Source organism: Egretta garzetta, unplaced genomic scaffold (genome assembly GCF_000687185.1).
Source record: "Egretta garzetta isolate BGI_Z169 unplaced genomic scaffold, ASM68718v1 scaffold154, whole genome shotgun sequence".
Taxonomy (NCBI): Eukaryota; Metazoa; Chordata; class Aves; order Pelecaniformes; family Ardeidae; genus Egretta; species Egretta garzetta.
Genome location: NW_009259600.1, coordinates 3,435,654 through 3,458,733, shown reverse-complemented (window position 1 = coordinate 3,458,733; position 23,080 = coordinate 3,435,654). Strand labels below are relative to the sequence as shown.

At 39.6% G+C, this 23,080-nt stretch overlaps 1 protein-coding gene across 1 annotated transcript in view; it reads right to left on the bottom strand.

The window, feature by feature from the left end:
• The window catches only part of CPQ (carboxypeptidase Q), a 142,727-nt gene that overhangs the window by 90,177 nt on the left and 29,470 nt on the right, over positions 1-23,080 (bottom strand). The window contains exon 3 of the mRNA XM_009638356.2: positions 15,162-15,369. Within this exon, the coding sequence (XP_009636651.1) occupies positions 15,162-15,369 (208 nt within the window). The remainder of the gene's footprint in view (positions 1-15,161; positions 15,370-23,080) is intronic.

The window sequence follows — 23,080 nt, the reverse complement described above, 5'->3', positions numbered from 1 at the left end:
GGGAAAGCAAAAGCTGCACACACAAGCAAAGCAAAGCAAGGAATTCATTCACCGCTTCCCATGGGCAGGCAGGTGCTCAGCCATCCCCAGGAAAGCAGGGCTCCATCATGCGTAATGGTGACTTGGGAAGACAAATGCTATCACTCTGAATGTCCCCCCCTTCCTTCTTCTTCCCCCAGCTTATATACTGAGCATGACGTTATACAGTGTGGAATAGCCCTTTGGTCAATTTGGGTCAGCTGTCCCAGCTGTGTCCCCTCCCAGCTTCTTGTGCACCTGGCAGAGCTGAGAGCTGAGAAGTCCTTGGCCAGTCTTAGCACTACCCAGCAACAACTAAAACATCAGTGTGTTATCCACATTCTTCTAGTACTAAACCCAAAACACAGCACTATACCAGCTACTAGGAAGAAAGGTAACTGTCCCAGCCAAAACCAGGACACCTTGGTTGTCTATTATCTCTGTAACGAGTGCGTGTTAAACACCCGCTGGCAACGTATCATTCTGCAGGATGAGCATCTGCCATATACTGTTTGTCCTTTAACCTATTCCAAGGGGAGAAAAATATGTACTGGAATGTCTTCTAAAAAGTTTTGTTTATTTTTGCTGGAGGAACAGTGTTTGCAGATGTACATGGTGCTGTATTTCTATGGCAGAGAAACTGAGGTCAAAGGAAGCCACCTTTCTCTGGAACAGAAGGTCAGTGAAAGCCCTTATTTCCTGCAGAATTTAATTCTACAGACCAACTTTGAGAAGTAACATCTCCTAGCGCAGCTCTGTCAGAATGTGGCCCATCATACAGGAGAAGCATTACCCACTGAGTTTACAGTTTTCAGCCTGTGTTTTTAGATAGCACAGGCCCATAAAATTGACAAGCGGTAGAGAAGAATTAATACTTTGAATATGACTAAATCACATTTACCAGTATAGGGTACGTATCTTCAGTACAAGACAGAAGTACCAGGTCTGTGGATTCTTCAGAATGCCTTTTTGTCTCATCAGAACTCCCCTCTGTCAACTTCACCTTCATCTAGCTTTTCTTCATTCTTGAACTGATCTCATCTAAGTACACGATCAATACAGTCTTGGTCCTATTACTACAGAAATACATGGTGAGGAAGAAAGAATATGTAGACTTGTCTCTTCCATGTGTTATTGGTGCTTAAGTCCATGTTGTCTCAACAGTTCACACACAATTCTCTAAGGCTGTTGAAAAGCAGAGAGAACTGAATGACAGGAGTTTCATCATCACTCATGGGAAGTGCTTCAGGAAGAATTCGAAGCATTTTAGCAGAGAACTCAGGAAGATGTGAATGTTGTCCCTCTTTTAACCACTATCATTGCAACAGAGGTTGCTCATCTTCTGGCCTGGCCACTGACCATGTCAATTCTAGAAGGTTAAATTCTGACAAATGAGTTCATAGTAGCCTTTGAGTGGTCCTGTGGCTTGGCTGGGAAATGAGATGTTCAGGACAGAACAGCAGCTACAACATTGAGGTTTTTGGAGCTGCTTTAACGCATAAATACCCGAAGGAGAAACTACTCTCCAAATGCTTCTCTCTCCCATTTCTTTTCAACACATAAATCAGAAATTAGATAACAATACTAGATAACAATAACTGTAGGCCAGCTTGAACTCAGAGAATAATCCCTTCAAATTTGTAATTGAAATAAACATGCCTCACATGGCTAGCACTGCATGGATTAAATCAGGTGGTCAACTGAAGAGGAAAAATCTCTTTAGAAATGATCAGTGGCAAATCCCAACCTCTGGCTGCCTTCAGTTTTCCCCAGGACTTGCCCTTGCACAGTGAGCACTCCCCATCCCAAACCAGCAACGCTGGGGAAGGCATGTTCACCATGCGTGCAGGCACTCAACACAGGAACAGCAGAGCATACGCACAGTTAAAGCGTCACAAAAATAAATAAGGTTGACAGCAACAAACAGAAGTAGTATTTCCATTCATGCTCTTCATTCAGAAATGTATTCCTGGCCCACAAAATGAGAGCCCGTTCATGGCTGAGACAAAAAGCCATGACACAGAGGTCATGGGCTCAAGACCTGCACAGGACTTCCTTCCTCTTCCCAGAACTGCAGCCTGCCCACCAGCTGACTCATTTTGTCGACCACCAAAAAGATTTCCATCATTTGGTACTCTGCAGGCCACAGTACAAGAATCTGGCTGTGGCACACAGCTAAATGATTCTTCCTGCACTTAATTTCAAACAAATGGGAGAAGGAGGAAAGACTATCTACACCACTTCAAAAAGGACTGAAGTAAGCCAGATGGCGGGGATTCTGTCTTGGGGCAAGGCTTCTGCTTGATGATGATAGGAAGCAAGGGGAAGGGAACTAGAAATTCGGCATCCCCACCAATACAAACGTAGCACTGCAGCGCATTACCTGTTGTGTGGGTAGTGTTCCAGCAGTGAAGGTTGTACCTCCATGTCCAAGACTGAAACAGAAGGTCACATCATGGTCTGCTGAATTCACATTTGCTTTGCTTTTGTAAATTTGTAATAGGTAGGTTACCTACAGACTGTTTTTGTTCATAACAATTAAATATTTTTGTGCTATTTACTGTGCATGTGAAAAAGTGATGCAGAATTATTTCGTTCATTTGCTCACAGTTTGAGTCAATGTTGCTATCTATGCTACCATTTTTCCTTCATTTTTATTCTTTTCAAAAAGCATTGAAACAAATATTGTAAAAACTCTGAAGAAAAAGGCTAGTTACTTTCAGATCCCTTTTCTAAGGTTCAAAGAAGATTGTAATAAACATTTTAGATTTATCACTTTTTAAAATATTGATCTTATGTACTGATACACACATCCAACCAATTTCAATTTCACCTGCAGAACAAAATCGTTCAAGATGCATGTTTGTTAAACCTGAAACAGAAAAGAACTTTATTTTCATCTAGAGGCAAAGGTTTGATTAAACCTGAGACTGCAGAAAAAGTGAAGAGAGCTCTGAAAAAATGGAAGTTCTTCACAGGACTGTCTAGAGAACCTTAGATAAACTAAGGTTTCTAATTGCTAATTCAGTAGGTCAGCTTCAGAACAATTGCACAGCATTATGCTAATTGTTTCAGATGAATCATTTCTGCGGATTATCATCTGATAGCGTTTATAACTGCAGCTGGTTCACCAAGCAAGAGGGGGACAAAGATGCCTCTCATTCTACACTACAAGAGATGGATGCTTTGAGTTACGTGATGGGAAAGCCACCACGTTACCTTCTGTCCCGACACACGTATCCCAGGTCAGCATTGCATCCATACAGCAACACACTATTGATTCAACACAGTGCGGATAATCCCTTGATCACTGTTTCTGCTTGGTTCAACATCCCAGTTTTAAATTGGTATTAGCAATTATGATCCACATTACAATTAAATATGTGGTTTCAGATAAGGGAAAAGAAAAAAAAAATGATCAGTTCTCTGCTTCAAAGATTTAACAAGAGATTTTAAAGTGCTCAAAGAAGCGAAATGAAGTTATTGAAAATATGCTAGTATCTTTTTGAACCACCCTGAGAGAAGAAACCCTTATCTATTCCTAAAAGATACACATTTAAATGAAAATGCAGTTATAGACAAAGAAGATTCTTTCAAACCACTAAAACTGTATTTACAGTAATTTAAACAGTTTCAATACCACAAGTTTTAAACAGCTGAAGTTACTACAAGCTAGCTGCTCTTTCTTCAACTTCTTAGTGGCTTTCAAAGATCATCTTAATTAAATGCATTAAGTAATTCTCAGTTAAGCAGGGAAAGGTTTGGCTGGAATGTTTTGTTGTTTTTCCTCTAAACATACACAGCCTTTCCCAGTTAGGAAAAAGTTTCCCAATAGAAAACAAAACGGAAATTTCTTTGTGCTTTCAACACAAACTTGTATTCCTTTATCCTTTAACAAAATTGAATTTAGCAGCAAGTGATTCAGTTTGACAGACATGCAAATTATGTATTTTCCCATCTATTTATTATTGGCTGGATCTTAAATAGCTAACATTCATGCTGTGTGGATCTAAAACACGCTTGCGTGCATGTCAAGACAGCTTTTCCAAGGAAAAGCTGGATGTCATCTCGTTACTTTTATGCCACAATTTGTACCTCACCTACTAGGTCCTGAGCACCTTACAACTGTTTTCAGCGAATGTGGCAAGGCCCCTGTATGAGCCACTCCGCCAGGGGCACATGGTGTATTCCATTTCTGCTTCCTAAAGAAAAGGAGATTGCACTTCATCCTGATAAGTATTGATGATTCCTATGAATTTACCAAGATTATTCTAAACTGCTCTTCTCTCCTCCAGAGTATTTAGTATCTTTGTGACCTTGGCAACACGCACAATCGCATTCTTCATTCCCTCACCCTGGTCCTGTCACCACCAGATTCAGGTCACACTGAAGTGCGACCCAGAGCATCCCCTGATTTCTTAATTCACAGCAAAACCTGTTACAGGTAAATGAAAATGGAATTAATTCGAGCATTGCTGATTTTGTGCAACAAATAATCTCAAGCATCCTGAAAGGTGTGCTGGGTATTTTGCAGGGGCAGGGAGGGCTGTTATGTTGATCTCTAGCAGGAAATTATGCGCATAACAAAGACCACAGGTAAAAGAATATAAAGCTTCTACATTTTCATATAATCTAGAATATTAACCTTATCAGTTTTTTTGAAATTTAACCAACCTATCAAAGCCACCTTATTTCTATTTCTTTATACTTAGCTGTATCTCCTTCCTGAAACTCAGCACTTAATTTTTTCTAGGCAATTTTAAACTAAACTACCAAATTAATCAATGAAAAAGTAAAGGCACCATACTTAGTGGGTAAGGGTGCAAGCCAATTATTTTGTCGAACTTATTTGAAGGTTGAAAACTCTAATGAATGAGAAAAAAAAATCGTCAGACTTGGGCTTGCTATAAATAGGCTTATTAACTATAGCCTATTTATATGCATAGTATAACAGCTGCAGTCTTCCAGAAAGACTTGCAGAACAACTTACAGAACGTGTTAAGAGACAGTCAAATAAAAAATCATCTGAACATTAATTCCAGCTAAATGAACAGATCCCTGGAGCACTTTAGCATACAAACTGAGGTCAGTGGACTTCAGGCAGAAGTGGAGAACATAAATCCAAGACATCCCTGACTTCAGGTTTGCAATGCCAAGAAACAAAATCACACAAGCAGAACAGACCACGAGCTGTAGTATCTACTTTAAGATAAGACAGAGAGGAATATACTTGTCAACAATTCCAGATCGTTTTTCCTTTCCTTCACAAAGAGTAATGTAATCTCAGGTCCTCTTCCTGATTATTTGAAAGGGGAAAGAAGAGGAGGGAGGACATCATGTTTTAGAGCTCAGTAATCACTCTCCTGGCAAGAAACTGGATGACAGACATTTCCCATTTGGAATGGTAGAATATGCTCTACTCTGTCGAGCAGCATGCCACAGAAGAAGGTGTCCTAAAACTATCACACACACACATATATATATATATAGCTTACAGCAACAAATTCCATTACAGTGAAGGAATATTATTTCATGAAATACCTTCTCCACAAGCAGCCCATTAAACTTGGCACACAGAGAGGATGAGAAAAATCTTTGTCCAGTTTCTGAAAGCAGAAACTAAGCACAATGATCATTAAACCAGGCACACAATTAAAAAATAAAGCCGAGAATTTTAACAGATACAGAAATACTGAGATAGCATTAATATTCTTCCCTGCTGAGCTGAAAAATGTGAAATACAAGGAGTATCCTACTTCTATTTGCTTATATGCACTTTAGGAAAAAACACTGATTTGGAGCAATTTCTAAAGCTGTATGGTTTACAGACTACTTCAACTTACATCATGAGATTATTCCATTCTCCACCCTGTATGTGATAATATATGTATGATTAGATGAAATGGGACATAAAGGGGGGTTTTGAGTAATTTATACCAGGACACTGTACACTGTTCTTGAGATTAATATTTCACAATGATGGTTGTAAATCCAAACACTGTGATAGAAATCAGATGTCAACAGACTATGTAACTACCAGAAGAATATGCATTTTAATTTGCTTTTGTTCAAATTCATAAACGAGTCTACGGAATAAACGACAATAAAAATGAGTGGGAAAAGCAAACGCAGACTGTGAGGAATATCCTTTTCAGCATGTATAAAGAAGCAAACCCACAGAACCTGTAGTATAAAATGCATTTTCTGTTAAAGAAGTTTTCTGTTAACACGCCCTTTTTTTTTCTTTGCAACTTCAATACAGAAGAAATGGGATCTCAGTCTTAAATACATAAACCAGTTTACTCTTCTGACAAATACTATTGAAAAGAGCCAACCACGTAAATCAGGAATTTGTCGAAAATTTCCATTTACCTGTTACAATGAATTAGAAGTATATTTGTGCACAATGAAATTCTAGGCAACCTACATATTACACCATGATATATTGTTGCTATAAGTACTGATAATACTTGAGAAACTCTATGAACTAAACTCATTCTTTGATTTAATTAAGATTTATGCCTTCCAGCCCCACAAGATGTTTAACATTTTATTAACAATCATTTTGGACAAATTTTACTGGTATAATGTAATTTACAGTGTATTTTGCTTTGCCAAAATTTAATAAATACTTTTGCATCACTGTGACTACATTTACAATAAAGCTATAGTGGCAAAGTGCAAGGCCTTTAAGGTCTCAGAAGCCTACAGGACTCATTCTAGGCTGATGAAATTGTACAAAAAACTACGTAACGATGGCATTAAAAAAAACCCAAGAATGAATTATATCAACGTTTGAAGTACATACTACCAAAGCAAACCAAGGTCTTGAGTCTAACTGTCTTAAAGACAACGCCAGCTGTGGGCAGCTTATAATTTTCACTGTTTCTCCCCACTCCTTATTCTCACAAAGCAGCAATGCAACATGTGAAACACCAAGTCTACCCACAATTCTGCAGCTGGTTCAGTGTTTCTCAAGAATACTGTCTCTCTGCCCACCTAGATGACAAACTGTGCTACATCCTTGAGTAACCATCTCTCTCAGCTGCTGCAACCACACGTTTCTTTGTGTCACATCTCTACTGTCAGTATTTGACTGTGATTGAGCACACCAGGTTCTTTCCCCCTTTCACCTCAGCCCCAGCCCGAACATTTTAGATTTCACTGCTATTAGCATTTCCCCTCCACTCCATTAACAGTGTTAGCTCCATCCACCATCTACAATCTCACTGTTGGCTCTTCTTCCACATTGGTCCCATGTGTGAGAACCTCTGAATCTGTGTCAAACAGCCCTCTACATCCAATCCACATGCTCTTAGACATGCAGTTTTTCATCAGACTTGTGTGGAAAACATGTATTTTTTTAGCACTGCACTGCAGACTCACTAGGACGAGAACTATCTTGGTAGTTCCCTTTCTGTTGTACAAGGTCAATCATACAGCCTGTACCTAACAAATAAAACACATATGACTACAGCTATCTGACTACTTCTGTAGTGAACAGTTGTTTTTAAACTAATCCTTGACACTTGGCACTAGCATTTCTGGCACCTATTTATTCCTAATGAAAACTATGATATAGTTTCCTCCTTCCTTCTCAATATTGTAGTTTCTTACTTCTTGCTTCAGGCAAGTATCACGTCTGCCAAACCCAGGACTACCCTTTAGATACTTTTGTGTATCAGAATGCAGAAAGGATGCAGTGTAATTTTAGAAGATAACTTTTTCAATGTGGAGAAAAAAAAACTTTCACAACCATTCTGTAAACCCTATGTGTATTTGTAAATTATTACTGAAATAAAATCCTACAGTAATTCTTCAAACTGCTGCGTGGGAGTAGAGACAAAGGAATGGGTGGGAAGAAAAAATATTGCAGTGTATCTGCTTATACTCACATCATCAAAAGGACTACAAAACTTTGTGCTCAGATAAATTTGCTAGACAACAGAACAAGCAGCCTGAACGTTCGTTTCTAACTTCTAATCTCACAATTTAGTTGGCTGCAGTTTAAGAAGCAGCGAAGTTAAAATCCAACCAAATGTTCCAAAGAGTAGTGCACAGAGCAAAGGTCCAGCAAGTAGCTTTGGGCTGATACCAGGCTGCATTCAAGAAGAGGAGGCGACTGGGGTAGGCAGCCAGCTGACGCATATATGCTGGTATCTAAGCCCAGGCTGCGGTGACAGGCAGAAAACACACTGTCTGAGCTTACAAGAAAAGAATCCAGATGGAAGGTGCCTAGCCAGGTGACAGCAGCGCTCAGTTCCTCCAAACTCCAGGTGTCCCAACTCCACACAACTTGAGGCGTCTCCAAGATCAGCAGAGACTGGTACCATCCCATCCCTCTCCCCCACTCTAAGCTGCCCATGGTCTAGTCATGTTGAAAACATCTGAACGTCACACAGGTCACATTACACTGGTGAACCTGACCTGATGCCCTCCAGCAAAATCGTACCAGGAAAATAATTTTTTAAAATTATGTACGCTGGTTTGGATCTTTCTTCCACATACACATGTCCACCTATATTTCAGACACACACTCTAAGTAGTACAATGCTTTTTAACTGTTGCCCCTTAATGACATCAACCACATATGTACAAATCACTTCTAAGATGTATTTGTCACATACTCAGATACGGAGGTTTCCAAAACACAAGCCAACTTTAGAACATATTGGCCATTCAAACTCAGAAGGCAAACTATTGCCAAGTTCTCCCCAGCAGAATTAAATGCTTTCAGTCAGCTCTTGGGTTTTAAATGGGCAATTCAAGTTTTAGAAGATTTGCCAAGCTCTACACCACAAAATTTAGCATGCACTTTAGACTTAAAATTTGGTAGGCCTACTGGCAGTTGAAAAAGAAAAATTTTCCTCCGTATCAGTTTCATATTAATTTGACTGTTTTCATCATGACAAGACCTCTGTTTAAGTACGAATGACAGCAATATTGCCACTCCCACAAGGCACACTATAAAAACAACCCCATCAATTAATAGTACAAAGTCCTGTTACTAATAAAACACACACACATACACAGAGGGTCCTACTTCTTTCAGCAAATATTGATACAAAAACTTCAAAGAAAATAAAACATTTCCTAACACTGCCAATGTTCCTTCTTCACCCTTTCTCTTGTTTCTTTTTCACAATTGCTTCTTCTTCTTTCCCATCAGTTTGCTATCATGAAGTAATGGGCTGGCACTCTCGAAACCCAATCTCCATAATGATCTCTTAAATTCTTTTAAATTCTCTTAAATTCTAGCAGTGACAGGCATCAGTTTACAGTCATGGGAGAGAGGCTCACAGAAGCGCACTTATAAACCCTTCACATTTTGGAATGAATAGCAAAACAATCCACATGGAGAAAATGTGATAATGGAGCCATAACGTGATGGCACCAGGCTCTTAAAAGATTTCCACTCAAAGCTCTATTGTATGCATGACTTAGTTTGAGCATAGGGATATCTGGAAGCCACATCAAAGAGCTAATGGATAGACATTTTGTTAACATGTGTAGAGCTGATGCCAGGCCATAAAACAACATTGTACTGAGTATTACACATCTTCAGAGAAGTCTTCCCCCCCACCCCACCCCCCCGAGGGTTGGGCGGATTTTTTGACTACAAATTATTTCATAATACCATAGAATCGTTTAGGTTGGAAAAGGCCTTTAAGATCATCAAGTCCAACCGTTAACCTAACACTGCCATCCCACCACTAAACCATGTCCCTAAGCACCTCGTCTACCCATCTCACCCACCTCGCTACAGCCTCCTGTCAGGCAGTTGTAGAGGGCAATAAGGTCTCCCCTCAGCCTCCTCTTCTCCAGACTAAACAACCCCAGTTCCCTCAGCTGCTCCTCGTAAGACTTGTGCTCCAGACCCCTCACCAGCTTCGTTGCTCTCCTCTGGACATGCTCCAGCAATGCAACGTCTTTCTTGTAGTGAGGGGCCCAATACTGAACACAGTATTCAAAGTGCGGCCTCACCAGTCACAAGTACAAGGAGACAATCATTTCTCTGCTCCCACTGGCCACACTATTCCTGATACAAGCCAGGATGCCATTGGCCTTCTTGGCCACCTGGGCACACTGCTGGCTCATATTCAGCCGGCTGTCAACCAGTACTCCCAGGACCTTTTCTGCCAAGCAGCTTTCCAGCCACTCTGCCCCAAGCCTGTAGCGTTGCATGGGGTTGTTGTGACCCAAGTACAGGACCTGGCACTTGGCCTTGTTGAACCTCATACAGTTGGCCTCGGCCCATCAATCCAGCCTGTCCAGGTCCCTCTGCAGAGCCCTCCTCCCCTCGAGCAGATCAACACTACCACCCAGTTTGGTGTGGTCTGCAAAATTACTGAGGGTGCACTCAGTCCCCTCGTCCAGATCATTGATAAGGATATTAAACAAGACCAGCCCTAGAACGGAGCCCTGGGGAACACCATTTCTTCCTTTACGTGCATTAATGCCTAGGAGGCTCAGAAGCCTGGAGAATTTTCATGTTCCCTTGTTCCCTGGAGCTTTGCCTGGTATCACAAATTCTGAGAGAGGGCTGATTTTTGAAATAGGGAAAGGAAGAAGAATGAAAAAGTAAATAAGCTGCTGTTTCCTTTGTAGAACAGGTTCTGTTACATCAATCACAGATTGGCAAAGAACTTCATGATCTATTACCTTAGCATCTCTGTTTCTCAGGTCATTCCTAGGACTGCTACTTTCAAAGTGCTGCCCAAATGGCTCAGAGCTACTGCACTAAGACCATTCTTTAATGGTCTTTTATGCCTGTGGTGTTCAAGAGAGTCACTTTTCAAATGTTACATTTTGTAGATATGGCACTCCATAAAAACAGGAGGCAAAAAAGCAATGTAGAGTGAATTCCTGGAACAGCTGTTCAGGATTCCAGAAAAGCCACTTATGAGCCCCTCTGTTTGTGCTCTACAGTATTTATGCTAGATCATAGAATAACAAGCAACCATTAAATTTATGTACTTTGTAGCGCACTTAGGAAACAGTTTTACCATCACTTAGTAAGAATAAGATAAGTAAAACAGCACTGCATACCAAGAAATGCGCAGTATGGAAAGATCCAGAAAGTCAGGATTATAGAAGAGTTATATCTTTATCCACTTTGATACCTTTTCAGTTAATCAAGTATTTTGTGGTTCTGTGTTTGGCACATTAGATACACTGAAGCCAGACTAACAAGAAAGAGTCACTATTTATAGCATTTCCCCAGAGATGGCAACAGTTGCTTCTGCACTTTAAGACCAATCATGTTACATCTGTATTAAAATGAGAAGACAAACATGTTTTATTGCCAGCTCTGCCTGAATTTCAAATGAAAACCACATTAGTTAACTTGTGAATTTCTCAGTCGGTCAGTCTCCAGTGTCAACTTACATAGTTTAAATAAAACATCTCACCAATACACCATACAGTACAAAAGGATGCTAACAGTACAGTCCCAGGTTCAACAGTGTGCTTAAAAAAACTGCTTCTCCAAGATAAAAGTCAGGAACGGACTGCAAACATCTCTAACCTGCAATAGCCTGGGCCTCAGCAGGTTCTGCTACCATACCCTTCTCATTTCACAGACTCTTTGGCTCAACTGTCAGCAGTCATACAGGCTTTAATATGTTAAGTCCCACAACCCGCTCTTGCTGCTGTCCTAAGCACCGTGAGAATGAGATCCCAAGCTCAGAAAGGCTGCCAGGGGATCAAGTCATAGCATGTTTGGTCCCACTGCTTCCAATCTGTTTACATGAAGAAAAGCTTGATCTTGAACTCATTATCTTGTGGGCACAGGTTCACCTCCTTTGGGCACTTCCAGGGATTCAGGCCTCAGCAGGCACTAAATGAGGACCTCAAGACTGACAGCGAGGATGGTGGATGTTTCTGCTCAGAACATGCACAGTTGGGGGTTGGACTAGATGACCTCCAGGGGTCCCTTCCAACCCCAAACATTCTATGATATGATTCTATGTCTGCTCTGACATTAGCAAGGGTCCTGTCTGGGGAGAGCAGCCCTTCCCTAACTTAGAAGGGGTAATACAAAAATAAACAGAACAGAGACACTGGTGAGACACTGAACTTTACTGACAGCATGACAAAATCCATTTCCTTGTTCTGTTCAGATGCTTTCTACACCACCTGAAAACTTGGTAGCACAAAGTTGCAACTTACAGTAGGTTTCAAAGTACATTTTTCTTAGTTGGAGCAATTGTTGCTAAAGCATTTGCTTACTGCTACTGGCTGGCCAAACAGAAAGGATAAAGCAGAACAGAAACCTGAAGTATCAGTGGGTTAACTTTTGAAAAGTAGCTGCGTGCCTTGGGTGCAGAGCTGCCTCGAAAAGCAACAGGACATCTGCACCCACATCACATCACCGCTTCTGAAGATGAATGCATTCCTGAGAGCTTGATGCTTCACGAAGCAGTAATTATATTTCTTTTATTGCTTGAAGTTGTTCAGAAACGTAAGTGTGTTAAAGATAAGCACAGGTGCCTAAACAAAGATTTACAAGTTTGACAATTCTGAGTATCAATTTTGATGATATCAAACATCCCTTGCAACAGCAAACCAAAGCATATATTACAAGACTTTAAGAACACTAAGTCTAAAATAAAGCAAACTTTTAGAAAAATATGTCAGAAGTATTTAAACTACTTTTTTTTCCTGTTTTCCTTAACATTTTTCTAGTTTTACTTTTTTTCCCTCCATTGCTACATGCAAGAATCCACGCAAAACACTTGGAAAAATTACTTTAAAAGGAGGAATTGGACATGCCGCAGAAGTGGTCAAATAAAGAAAAAAAAAAAAAGGGAAGAAAAAACAATAAATCATTTTCCCCTTTCAAAGGTTTTAGTAATGATATTCAACAAGGGTTGTAACAGATAAAATTTTCAGACAAACATGATTTTGGTTCCTGGCAATTGTATTAATAAACATGCTAAAATCTCACAGGAGGAATTAATGAATTATTTATATATCAAGCAGTATATTCAATTCTGGTCAATATCTAGATGAACACAAGCATGCCTAACATGCAGTTACACCTAGAACTGTACCACTTCTCACCAGACTTTTCCAGTATCCCACAGTGACTCTCACGGTCAATTATGTTCCAAGTTTTTTTAAGTTATACTTTGTTGCACTACCTGTGACTAGTTATGTTCCACAGGCTTTGGCCTAATTTCAAACTGTTTTGCTTTAGACCTTTGAAAAAGCAATACCACCTGCTGCTGATTTCTCACCCAGGGTTCAGAGATCCAGATTTCCTTTTGTTTCAATTCAAAACTTAAATTGAAATTCTGGCCCGTGGAAATGGCACCTTTCTATTCCCCTGGATTTGTAATGCATTTTGAAACACTTTGGCATAAAAGGCATTGTAAGAATTTGGGTCTGCAATGTATTTTCTTGCCTAAATAGCTAGATGGTTCCCATTTGTACCAGAGTAACACAGTGGAATGAGCACGGTGAAGCACCCATTAAGGCTCCAAGAGGAACTGAGTACTAAAAAACCTAAACATTCACTTGTTTTATTTTTCTGTTTCTTGGTTACATTTTCAAAGTGTGTCCACTACCACTCCCATTAACATCAGCAGGGGGCTTGTAAATAAGTCTTTACCCAGTGTTTCAAAAAACTGAGCTGCTCAGTGGAAGAAGTGAAGAGATCCCAATCCATTTCATTACTTAAAGAAACAGAGCAGGACAGCAAAGAGAAAATCAAGTACATGCGAGGATCTTAATGCATCTTTGAAGGTTACGTTTTGGACACTATAATCCGAATTGAAATGTTGCAATTTTGAAACAGACGAAACATAATTCAGGAAAGACAGCCTATTACCTGGTTAGAAGCACTGCTAAAAATTCAGACAACATAAAATTAAAGTAGCTGTACCCTAACTCAGAAGTTGAGGCATTGTCTTTAACTCGGTAAACATATGTTTCATGAAGCTAAACTCACAGGTGATGGTTGTGTGAACCAACCAACCACGGTGGTCATTACTTTTTCCCTGCCCAGAGATCAAGCTTCTGAAACTGTACATTCACGCTAACACTGAGAATCTCTGGACATCACAAGCCAGAGCTGCACGACTACCATCTCAGAACAGATAGTATCTCGTAAGAACTATGCCTGGTTTAAAGGACAGAGACAGTCATTCTTATCTTCCACTGATGTTAGAAAACTACAATGTTAAAAGAAGAATCGTGGCTCTGTAGATGTACTTCAGCAGCAATTTCTAGTGCTGCTGTAACTGAGGTTGCATCAACATTTTCACAATAAACCATACTGCCAGAAAAATCATTCCACGTTGTAAGCTGACATAGACGACCTCACACCAGGCAGAAATCCTTCAGCACCATGAATTTAGTTTGTATGATTTTTGGCTAAGAAGTTGGAAGAAAAGAGAAAGCGAGAAGAAAAGTCTTAAAACGGAAACCAACAATTTAGGATTAACTAGTGTTCAAACAGAATGTGCAGATGGTTTATTCCTCCAAATTAACACACATACAACTCCTGCTAAATGCAGCAATGATTTGCACAAGGAAAAACATCTTCAAAAGAGTGAAACTGACATTCTGCATTCACTTTTACATTTGAGGAAAAACTCAGGCAAAACAATTTTATTTCCGGACCACAGAACCTGGCTTATTTGCCTGATCAAGAAACCACTTGAAAATCATTAACAGAACACTAAGCCAACTCCAAGCACAAATCATTATGGCAACCTTAACTTACTACTCGTTATTTAAAACAATAACTGTATTTGTTACGGTGATAGTATTTCACTTCTGCTTACATGCATGCTTCTTTGTAAGCCTATGCAGATGGTACTACTTAAAGTGAGCTTTAAGCCAGGGAAACAAAAAGGAGGAGGTTAAACTGTGTACAGTTTAGTTGAATTTCCAGTTCTCAGAACACAGTTATTCTTAAGAGTTTTCTAAAATATATCCTAGTACATTAGAACTGAGCCTGGTGGTTTCAAACCTGCTATCTGAAAAAGGCTGAAAAGCCGAGATATCTGAAACGTAGAAGAGTAGGTGACTGAGCTACTTGTTTGAGGGATCTCTTAGGAAGGGCTGTTCTTCCATTTTGTTTTTCAATATTTTTAAAGAACAAAATAAGTTTCTTCTTGTATATTTTCACTCACCTGCTCTGGGTACTTGCTTCCAACTATCTCTGCCACAGTGTTAAAGGAAGGAGAATCTGGATAGGTCTTAGCCCCCATCTTCAGGTGCACGACTATCTTAGTGCCCCGGAAAGACATCCGCGACATCATTTCAGCATCTTCCACAGAGATGCAAGCAGTGGGAATCTGGGGCACACCAGGCTGGTAATTCTGCCACCCAGTATGTGGGCTGTGAAAAGAAAAATAAAAATACAGCCTTAACAACTTAGCTCCATAAGTTTATTATAGAATTATTGAAAAGAATACTTTCACCACCATCCCCAGCAGACCCTCAAGAAGGATATATTTACTATTTTTAAATAAACCTTTTGATAAAATACGTCAAGTGTTTTCATACAAATCAGAATAGCTGACTGTCACCGTTCCATGCGTCTGGAAAGCTATTCTGTGTCAGCTCTATTTAGGTCATTGCCATGCTTTGACATTACAGTAGTAAATCCTCTGATACCGCACTTCACTGCTTTATCAGGAAGAAAAGCACTGAAAAGCCACTAAGTGAACAGTTCGTAAGAAGTGCATTTTTTTTCCCCGTGACAAATAATGAAATGAAAATTCACTACTTCAACTATTTCAACATCAGACCGGAGATTTATTTTGAAGAGCACTAATACGAGAAACTTCAGTAAAAGTAAGACAGTAAGACCATAAAAAAAAATGCACACTTATTTGTTCTCAGTACACTCAAGATTTCAACCACTACATGTAAATGAGAACTAAAAAAAAAAAACCAAACCAAAAAACCAACAACAATTAACTTTACACAAATTAGGTGAAAAAAGAAGAAAAAACATGCATCACTAGATTTAAGGCTTGAGTGTCTTCCATTTACGAGTAGTTATGCCTTGTGGAGATAGAAAAAGGGAAAAAAAAAATCCAAAATAATCACAAAGTTCCTCTGACATTCGCAGGGTGATATGGAATGACTTCTTTCCTCTCAGAAAGCCGCAGACTGTTTCATGATCAAAGCAATTATTTCCCTTCCAGAGGCTCCTTCTAACCACCACTGCGTGCAGAGCTAACTGGAATGAGTGATTCCACACCTGACATAACAGGATCATTAAAAGGTAACGGACAAGTTCCTTAACAAGTTCCTTCAATGTTTTCACAGAATCACAGAATCGCAAGAGTTGGAAGGGACCTCAGGAGATCATCCAGTCCAACGCCCCCGCTAAAGCAGGCTCACCTAGAGCATGTTACACAGGACTTTGTGCAGGCGGGCTTTGAATATCTCCAGAGAAGGAGACTCCACAGCCCCCCTGGACAGTCTGTTCCAGTGCTCTGTCACCCTCAAAGTAAAGAAATTCTTCCTCACATTCAGCTGAAACCTCTTATGCTTCAGTTTGTGCCCATTGCCCCTTGTCCTGTCACTGGGCACCACTGAGAAGAGTCTGGCTCTGTCCTCGTGACATCCACCCATAAGATATTTGTATGTGTTGATGAAATCCCCTCTCAGTCTTCTTCAGGCTAAACAAACCCAGCTTCCTCAGCCTTTCCTCACAGGGGAGATGCTCCAGTCCCCTCACCATTTTTGTTATCCTCCTCTGGACTCTCTCCAGGAGTTCCTCATCTTTCTTGAACCAGGTTTTTTTTTTCCACATTTGGCCATTATTTACATATTTCTTATTTTCTGGTGCTTCTGTTGAGATCTTTGGATCTGACTTGCAGAAGTACTGAGCAAGCACTGCAGCTGCAGCTGAATTAAGTGCTTTTTAAAGTGAAGTTGCATATAAAGCCAGATACAGAGTAAAAAAACACGTGTGGGGAAAAAAGAAAAATCACGATCTGGATGTATGCGCAAATTCACAAATAATTCTGATATTAAATCATTCATTGCCTTCACTTCCCACTTGTAAAATGGGAATAAAAATACTCTTTGTTTCACAGACAGGAAAAAAAAAAAGGAATAAAAATACTCTTTGTTTCAAGAGGACAGACTCAATGAACACTTGAGAACCATTCTGATACCACAATAATGATCGGAAATCATCTGTTATATAATTAAATGTCCTAAATCCTAAAATAAACTTAGAACTGCACATTGAAATATTAGGGTAAAACTCTGAATAAGCAGCTCTTCAGTAGTGGCCGTCCTCTGCAGGAAATCTGTAAGCTGAAATAATAGATCTGCAACCCTTTATTTCAGGTCTACTTTGTAATTCTCACGTTTCAGTCACTATTTGAGGCATTTTCAATATTCCTCAATGTTCTTATGAATATGCTATTTGTCTATTCGTCTCAGTTACTAAATTCTGACTTTATCAGTGAAATGCCAGTGAATAAAGTTTCCAAAGGAAATCTCTAAAGCTAAACCATATCTTTAGCTACGTGTTACCCCTAAAGCTAAATCATATCTTTACCTACCCGATGAAGAAGGGATAGAGTTGAAGCATTCAAACCAGATTATAGACATTCTTCATGTCAACTGCTACAAATTTTGATACTATTTTTCTTTGTAGTAAGATTGAGATTGGCAGGGACCTCTCAAAGTCCGACTCCACTGCTCAAACAGGGCCACACAGAGCCCGTTGCCCATGATCATGTCCAATATGTGAAAATCTTCGACTATGAACCTACTTACAGTAGCTGGCACATATTTCTATACATTTAAAGAAAAAATTAAAAAAATAAGGAGGTTTTTAAGTCTTCTAAACTAGAAAAAAGCTTCATTCCTGGAGGAGATGTGGTGAGGAGGAAGGGCAAAAATCCACTTCCTAAGGATCTAGATTAGGTAAAATGTGAGAGATTATTCGGTTCTATTTGTTTAGAAGAGTAAATCCTTCTCAAACATAATAAGTCGTATTGTAATCAATAACCTAACCACACAGAGTAGATATGTAAAAACATTTCTTTGAAAACGAAATACTAAAAATCAGTTACAGAGGTCCTATGGGAGCTGCTTCTGAGTGTAGACAGATCTGTTTATTAGGTGGCAACAGTTTAGGAAGTTATTGCAGTAATTCAAGTTTTATCACCACCTGTATTGATTTCACTCCCCTTGTTATTTCCCAGATGCTCAACAAAAGAAACCCCTAAAACTGTATTTGTTTCTCCAATATAAGTAGCACTTACGTTTCTTTCAGATGCTCAATCCCAACACTCCATCGCAACTGTGAATAAAGCTTCTGACAACCCAGTGAGATGCATGCATGCTTACAAAGCTCAAATGAATGAACATTTGCAGGTACAAAATTCACCCCAGCTAGCCCAAAAAATACACCTTGAAGTCACCTGGTAGTCTAGCCATTTTTGTGCTCAAACTACTATTTTGCCAGGTTTATAAAGGTAAACACAACTACCCAAATTAAGACATTTTGGCACAGGCAGGCAGAGCCAGCAAGTGGTCAGACGATACTGGGACCTGAAGGGAATGGATGACTGTCCAAATGATTGCTACAAAAAGGGAAATGGACCCTAAGCACCACCAGCACAAAGGCACATGGCAATATCACTCTCCTGTATATTCCTAATGCCACAAGATGAACTCACATATGTGGAAAACATTTGTGGCAGACACTAAGCATCCTGGGATACACCTGATGAAAGTTTACATGCATGCAAAACACGCCACATGTTAAATGTCTACATAATAAATTGCTTAATAAAGTGTCAAAGAGTATACTAAAAAAAATAATCTAAGTAAAGTAAATTAGGCCCCTTTTATGCAGAGATAACCAGAAACTGGAAAGGCTGCTGACCATATGGCAAGACCTGAGCAAGAATTAACTAAACAAAATCGAAAAGAAAATACTAGCAGACTCTGTGTGTAACAGATGGAGAGAAGCAGTCCTGAGCTTGGCTCAAAACAGGGCAAAGAGGATGTGGTTCAGGAGACGGAATTTTGGTACTGGTGGGCAAGGAAGATTTTTTTTTCACTGAGTCTGAACAAACATGACTTTCTAAAGAAAAAGGATTTTACTAAAAAAAAAAATCATCTGACTTGCATGTCCCATTCCCTGTCCCTTGAAAAAGAAAAGAAAGAAAAGCATCATATAAAACCAGCTAGGGAGATCACAAAGCAACCTTGACTCAGAATCAGCATTCATCTTTGCAGCATTGGTACCTACAGGCAAGCAAGGTGCACCTCTGGCGTTTCCTATGGACACCTGGGAGCAACGTCAGCTTCTGCTGCTTCAAACCCACATTCGCTCTGAAAATGTTGTCATCCAGCAAAGCCTGAATTCATTTTGCAAGGGTAATTAGTCCATTTAATATCTGACATACCCATACTCCAATACCATAGTTTGTTGTTTAGTAGAGGAGAGGGGGTGGGCAGTTCTGTTACTATTATTGGTTTTTATTTAACAAAAGCACCTGTTCTTCTGACTTTAGATCTACTGGATCACCTCATCTCCATATTTAAACTACTTAAAAATTTGAATACATCTAGCTAGGTTAATCCTTTATAAACCTATTAATGTTAATAAAAACTCATCATCATTCAGTGTTCAACAGCTGACAAGATTCACATAAATGAAGTGGCTGGGTTTTGCTTTCGATAAATCTCTAGATTTCACATCTTGGAAAGTATTTAAGAGAAGTATGAATAACAAAGCTGAGGAAAGGCTCCAAAAAACAAAGCATTTTCTCGGTTAGAAGTGCACGTCAAATGACTACTAAGAAACAGATGTGGCTTACGTCTTACAGAAAAGTGTAAAGGATAAAAAAGTCAAGAGGCAGTTAGATTCTCTTCTGAGTAAAATAGTCAAATGTGGAGAACTAAAAGGGGTGGATGAAAAGATGTGCTGCTGGTGTCAGGTCAGTTCTAACTCTTGTTGCTGCGGTAGCTGACCTTGCATGCCTCATTACATTATTCCTGGACTACCAACCCTCATCTCCAAGATAAGCTAAAATGCCCAAGGACAAATAAACTGTGTTAAGAGCCAATGCTTCAAGCTAAACTGGATGCTCTGATGGAAAAAACATCTCAAGTTGAAGCCTCAGGCAAAGATAGTGATCTCATAAATGGAGAAGTAAGCATGAATTACAAGAATGCTAACATGACTAAAAGAAAAAAAAAAACCACACCAAAAATAGATTTTACGAAAGCTTACAAAGATCTGCTTCAGCCATAATGTTTATACACCTCCCACCAATGCACAATTCTTCACACCAGCCTGATAACGCAATCTAGGATTGGGAAATACAAAGTTAATGTTGTCGAAGTATCTTTAGTTTACCCACTCATACAACCACACTGTGAGACATTAAGTACATACATGACTGCCTATTTTCTACAGGACCTATGCCATATTCACTGTACTGACCAACTACATGTAACCTAAACATTCATATCAGGTCATCTAGTTTGTTATTACTGACTTAAATCATAAAATACATGCCTGAATGGAACCGTGACTACATTAATCACTAGCTATACCCATAGCAAGATCACAGCTTAACTCTCAGTGATAGGCTTACATCCTCCTCATACTTTGGGTTTGTTTTTTCACTTGTATATTCTGTGTGTCACAGAAAACCCCCTCACATACAAAGCTTTACACTTTAAAGGGGTGATGGAACATCCTGTAGCAAAACAGAAGGGAAACATCTTCATATGCTTAGCTACGAAGAATAGCTACTCACGAGTGCCTCACTCCTGTATCTTTCTCCTCCTCAAGAGCAGCATGACAAGGGTTGAACTCCATTCAATTAAATCCCCTTTTCCAGCACCATAAAGTCCTTACAAAACAAAACTTGTCCTTGTGCGCACTCAGACTCTGTATGTTCTTTCAAGATTCTCACCATTATCTGGATAGAGAGGCCAAACTGTAACAGAATTAGTCAAAATGTCAAAAGTACTGTTAGTCTTCTCAAAAGAATTAGGTCTTTAAAAATAAAGACTATTCCCCATTTACAGCCACTTGGCAAAATATAAAAGAAATAAATTCAGCCTAATTTTGTGTTTCTGTCATCATTTGTCCCAAGATTCTCTTGCTTTGTTTGCTTCTTGCATTGGCTTTGTAGGATTTGGCTTGTTGGTTTACAGTAAGTTGAAATAATAGAAAGATTGCTAAATTTGAATGAAAATATGAATATGCACAGAAAATTTTAAGCACACTAAGGAGCAAAAATATGATGTGATAGAAATACGAAATTAAATAATACAGCACTCTGTTACCAAGGATAGAATATTTGGAGTCTCGTCACACAGTCTCTTCCAGATTACTTTGTACCAAATTTTAATTGATGTAGCATCTGCACAAGTGTAATGAAGTGTAAGAGAGACTCCAGAAACTATTGGCCTTACCAAGGAAAACTGCCTTTGAAAAAGAGTACAGCATTACTCTGTTACCACATGGACTCCATTTAAATTAACATTTAGAAAACTGCATCTAATCAGTGCTAGGCACTCATTAAAATTAGGCTTTACCAAACAAGCATAATAGCTTTGACGCAATTACATACGTGCTAGGCTACAGAATGCAACTAACACATGTATGTTTGTATTTCATTATAATATTCCGTACCACACGCACTGAGGGAATTCTATGATAACCAGAGAAGTTTTTAAAAAATAGCATAGATTAGATACGGTTTGACAAACAAGAAGCAGAAAACAACTGTGAATGGTAAAATGATCAAATGAAGCAAGTCCATTGAATTCCACCCCGGGACTATCCAACTGCTGGGAAAGTAGAAAACCCTGCGCAATCCTTTCCAAAGGTCTGTAGGAAATGGAGGCTTGCATCAGCTGCTCTTCAGCTGAAAAAGAAACTTTCTGTACCTTACAGACATGAGGATGACTCTCCAGCAGCTGACAATACCTTGAGGGAACCATCTAAGTCCTACACCTGTTTGGCCTCCTTCTGCTCAACATGAACAAGCCGGCTCCCTCCTCCTGTGTTTACGTCCCCGCCTTGTGAGAACGCAGCTGCCTGCTGCACGCTACCATAGGTATGTGAGCAGAGGGCTCCTGCGGGGAACGCCAGTGACAGGCCTAATTGCCAGCAGCTGCAAAGCTTCTGCCTTCAGGGGGGTTCTTTTTATTTTTTGTTGAACTCCTGGCTTCTCAGCCTTGAGCAGAAGACATATTTGTATCTTCAGTGACCCCTCTATCACCAGAGACCAGTGCACACACAGGACAAATTAAAAAAACCTCACTGGAAACAGATGTTGTATTTTATACCTACAGGAAGGATATAAATAAATCCAAACAAAAAACCCAAAACAAAAACAACAAAAAAACCCCATTTTCTTTATTTGGATCAGACAAAGAGGCATCACAGGGCTAGCAATACGTAAAGCAAACTAAATAACAGCTAGCTGTCTAGAATACTGTTCTGGCCTTCATCCCTGCTCCATTCAATTATGTTTGTTATTATTGATAATGAATTCTTACATTAAAATTATCAGGCACAAACAGAGCGAAGAGGCATCAGAGCTTTCAGGGTAGGATCAATCACCATATCAGTGCTACCAAGTCTCTGCTTCACTGCAGACAGTAAGTAGCAGGGAAGGTCAAGCTCTTCCATACACAGGCATATGTATGTATACACATATGTATGTATATACATTAAGTCACACCAGAAACATGAGCCTCCTCTGGCATCAAATACAGTAAGTTATGGGACAGCATATGGAGGTTCCTCCTCCTTTGAAAGATGGTCATGGTAAAGGGTAACACTCAGCCAACGCTTTCAGTGAGCTGAAGGAAAGGGATGGAAGATACTGGTCTTACCCACCATAAAACCTCTTCCTTTTAATCAGCTGAGCACACAAGTAAATGGAGGAGAGCGAGGTCTGGAAAGAGGGAAGTGAAAGTTTCAAGCTCACAGACGAGGGTGTGGATGGAGCTTTTCTTCTTTCCTTCCTTCTCCACACCACACAACACTCAGAGCAGTTCACTCTTTGGACACCGTCCTCCACAAAAAAAACCCACC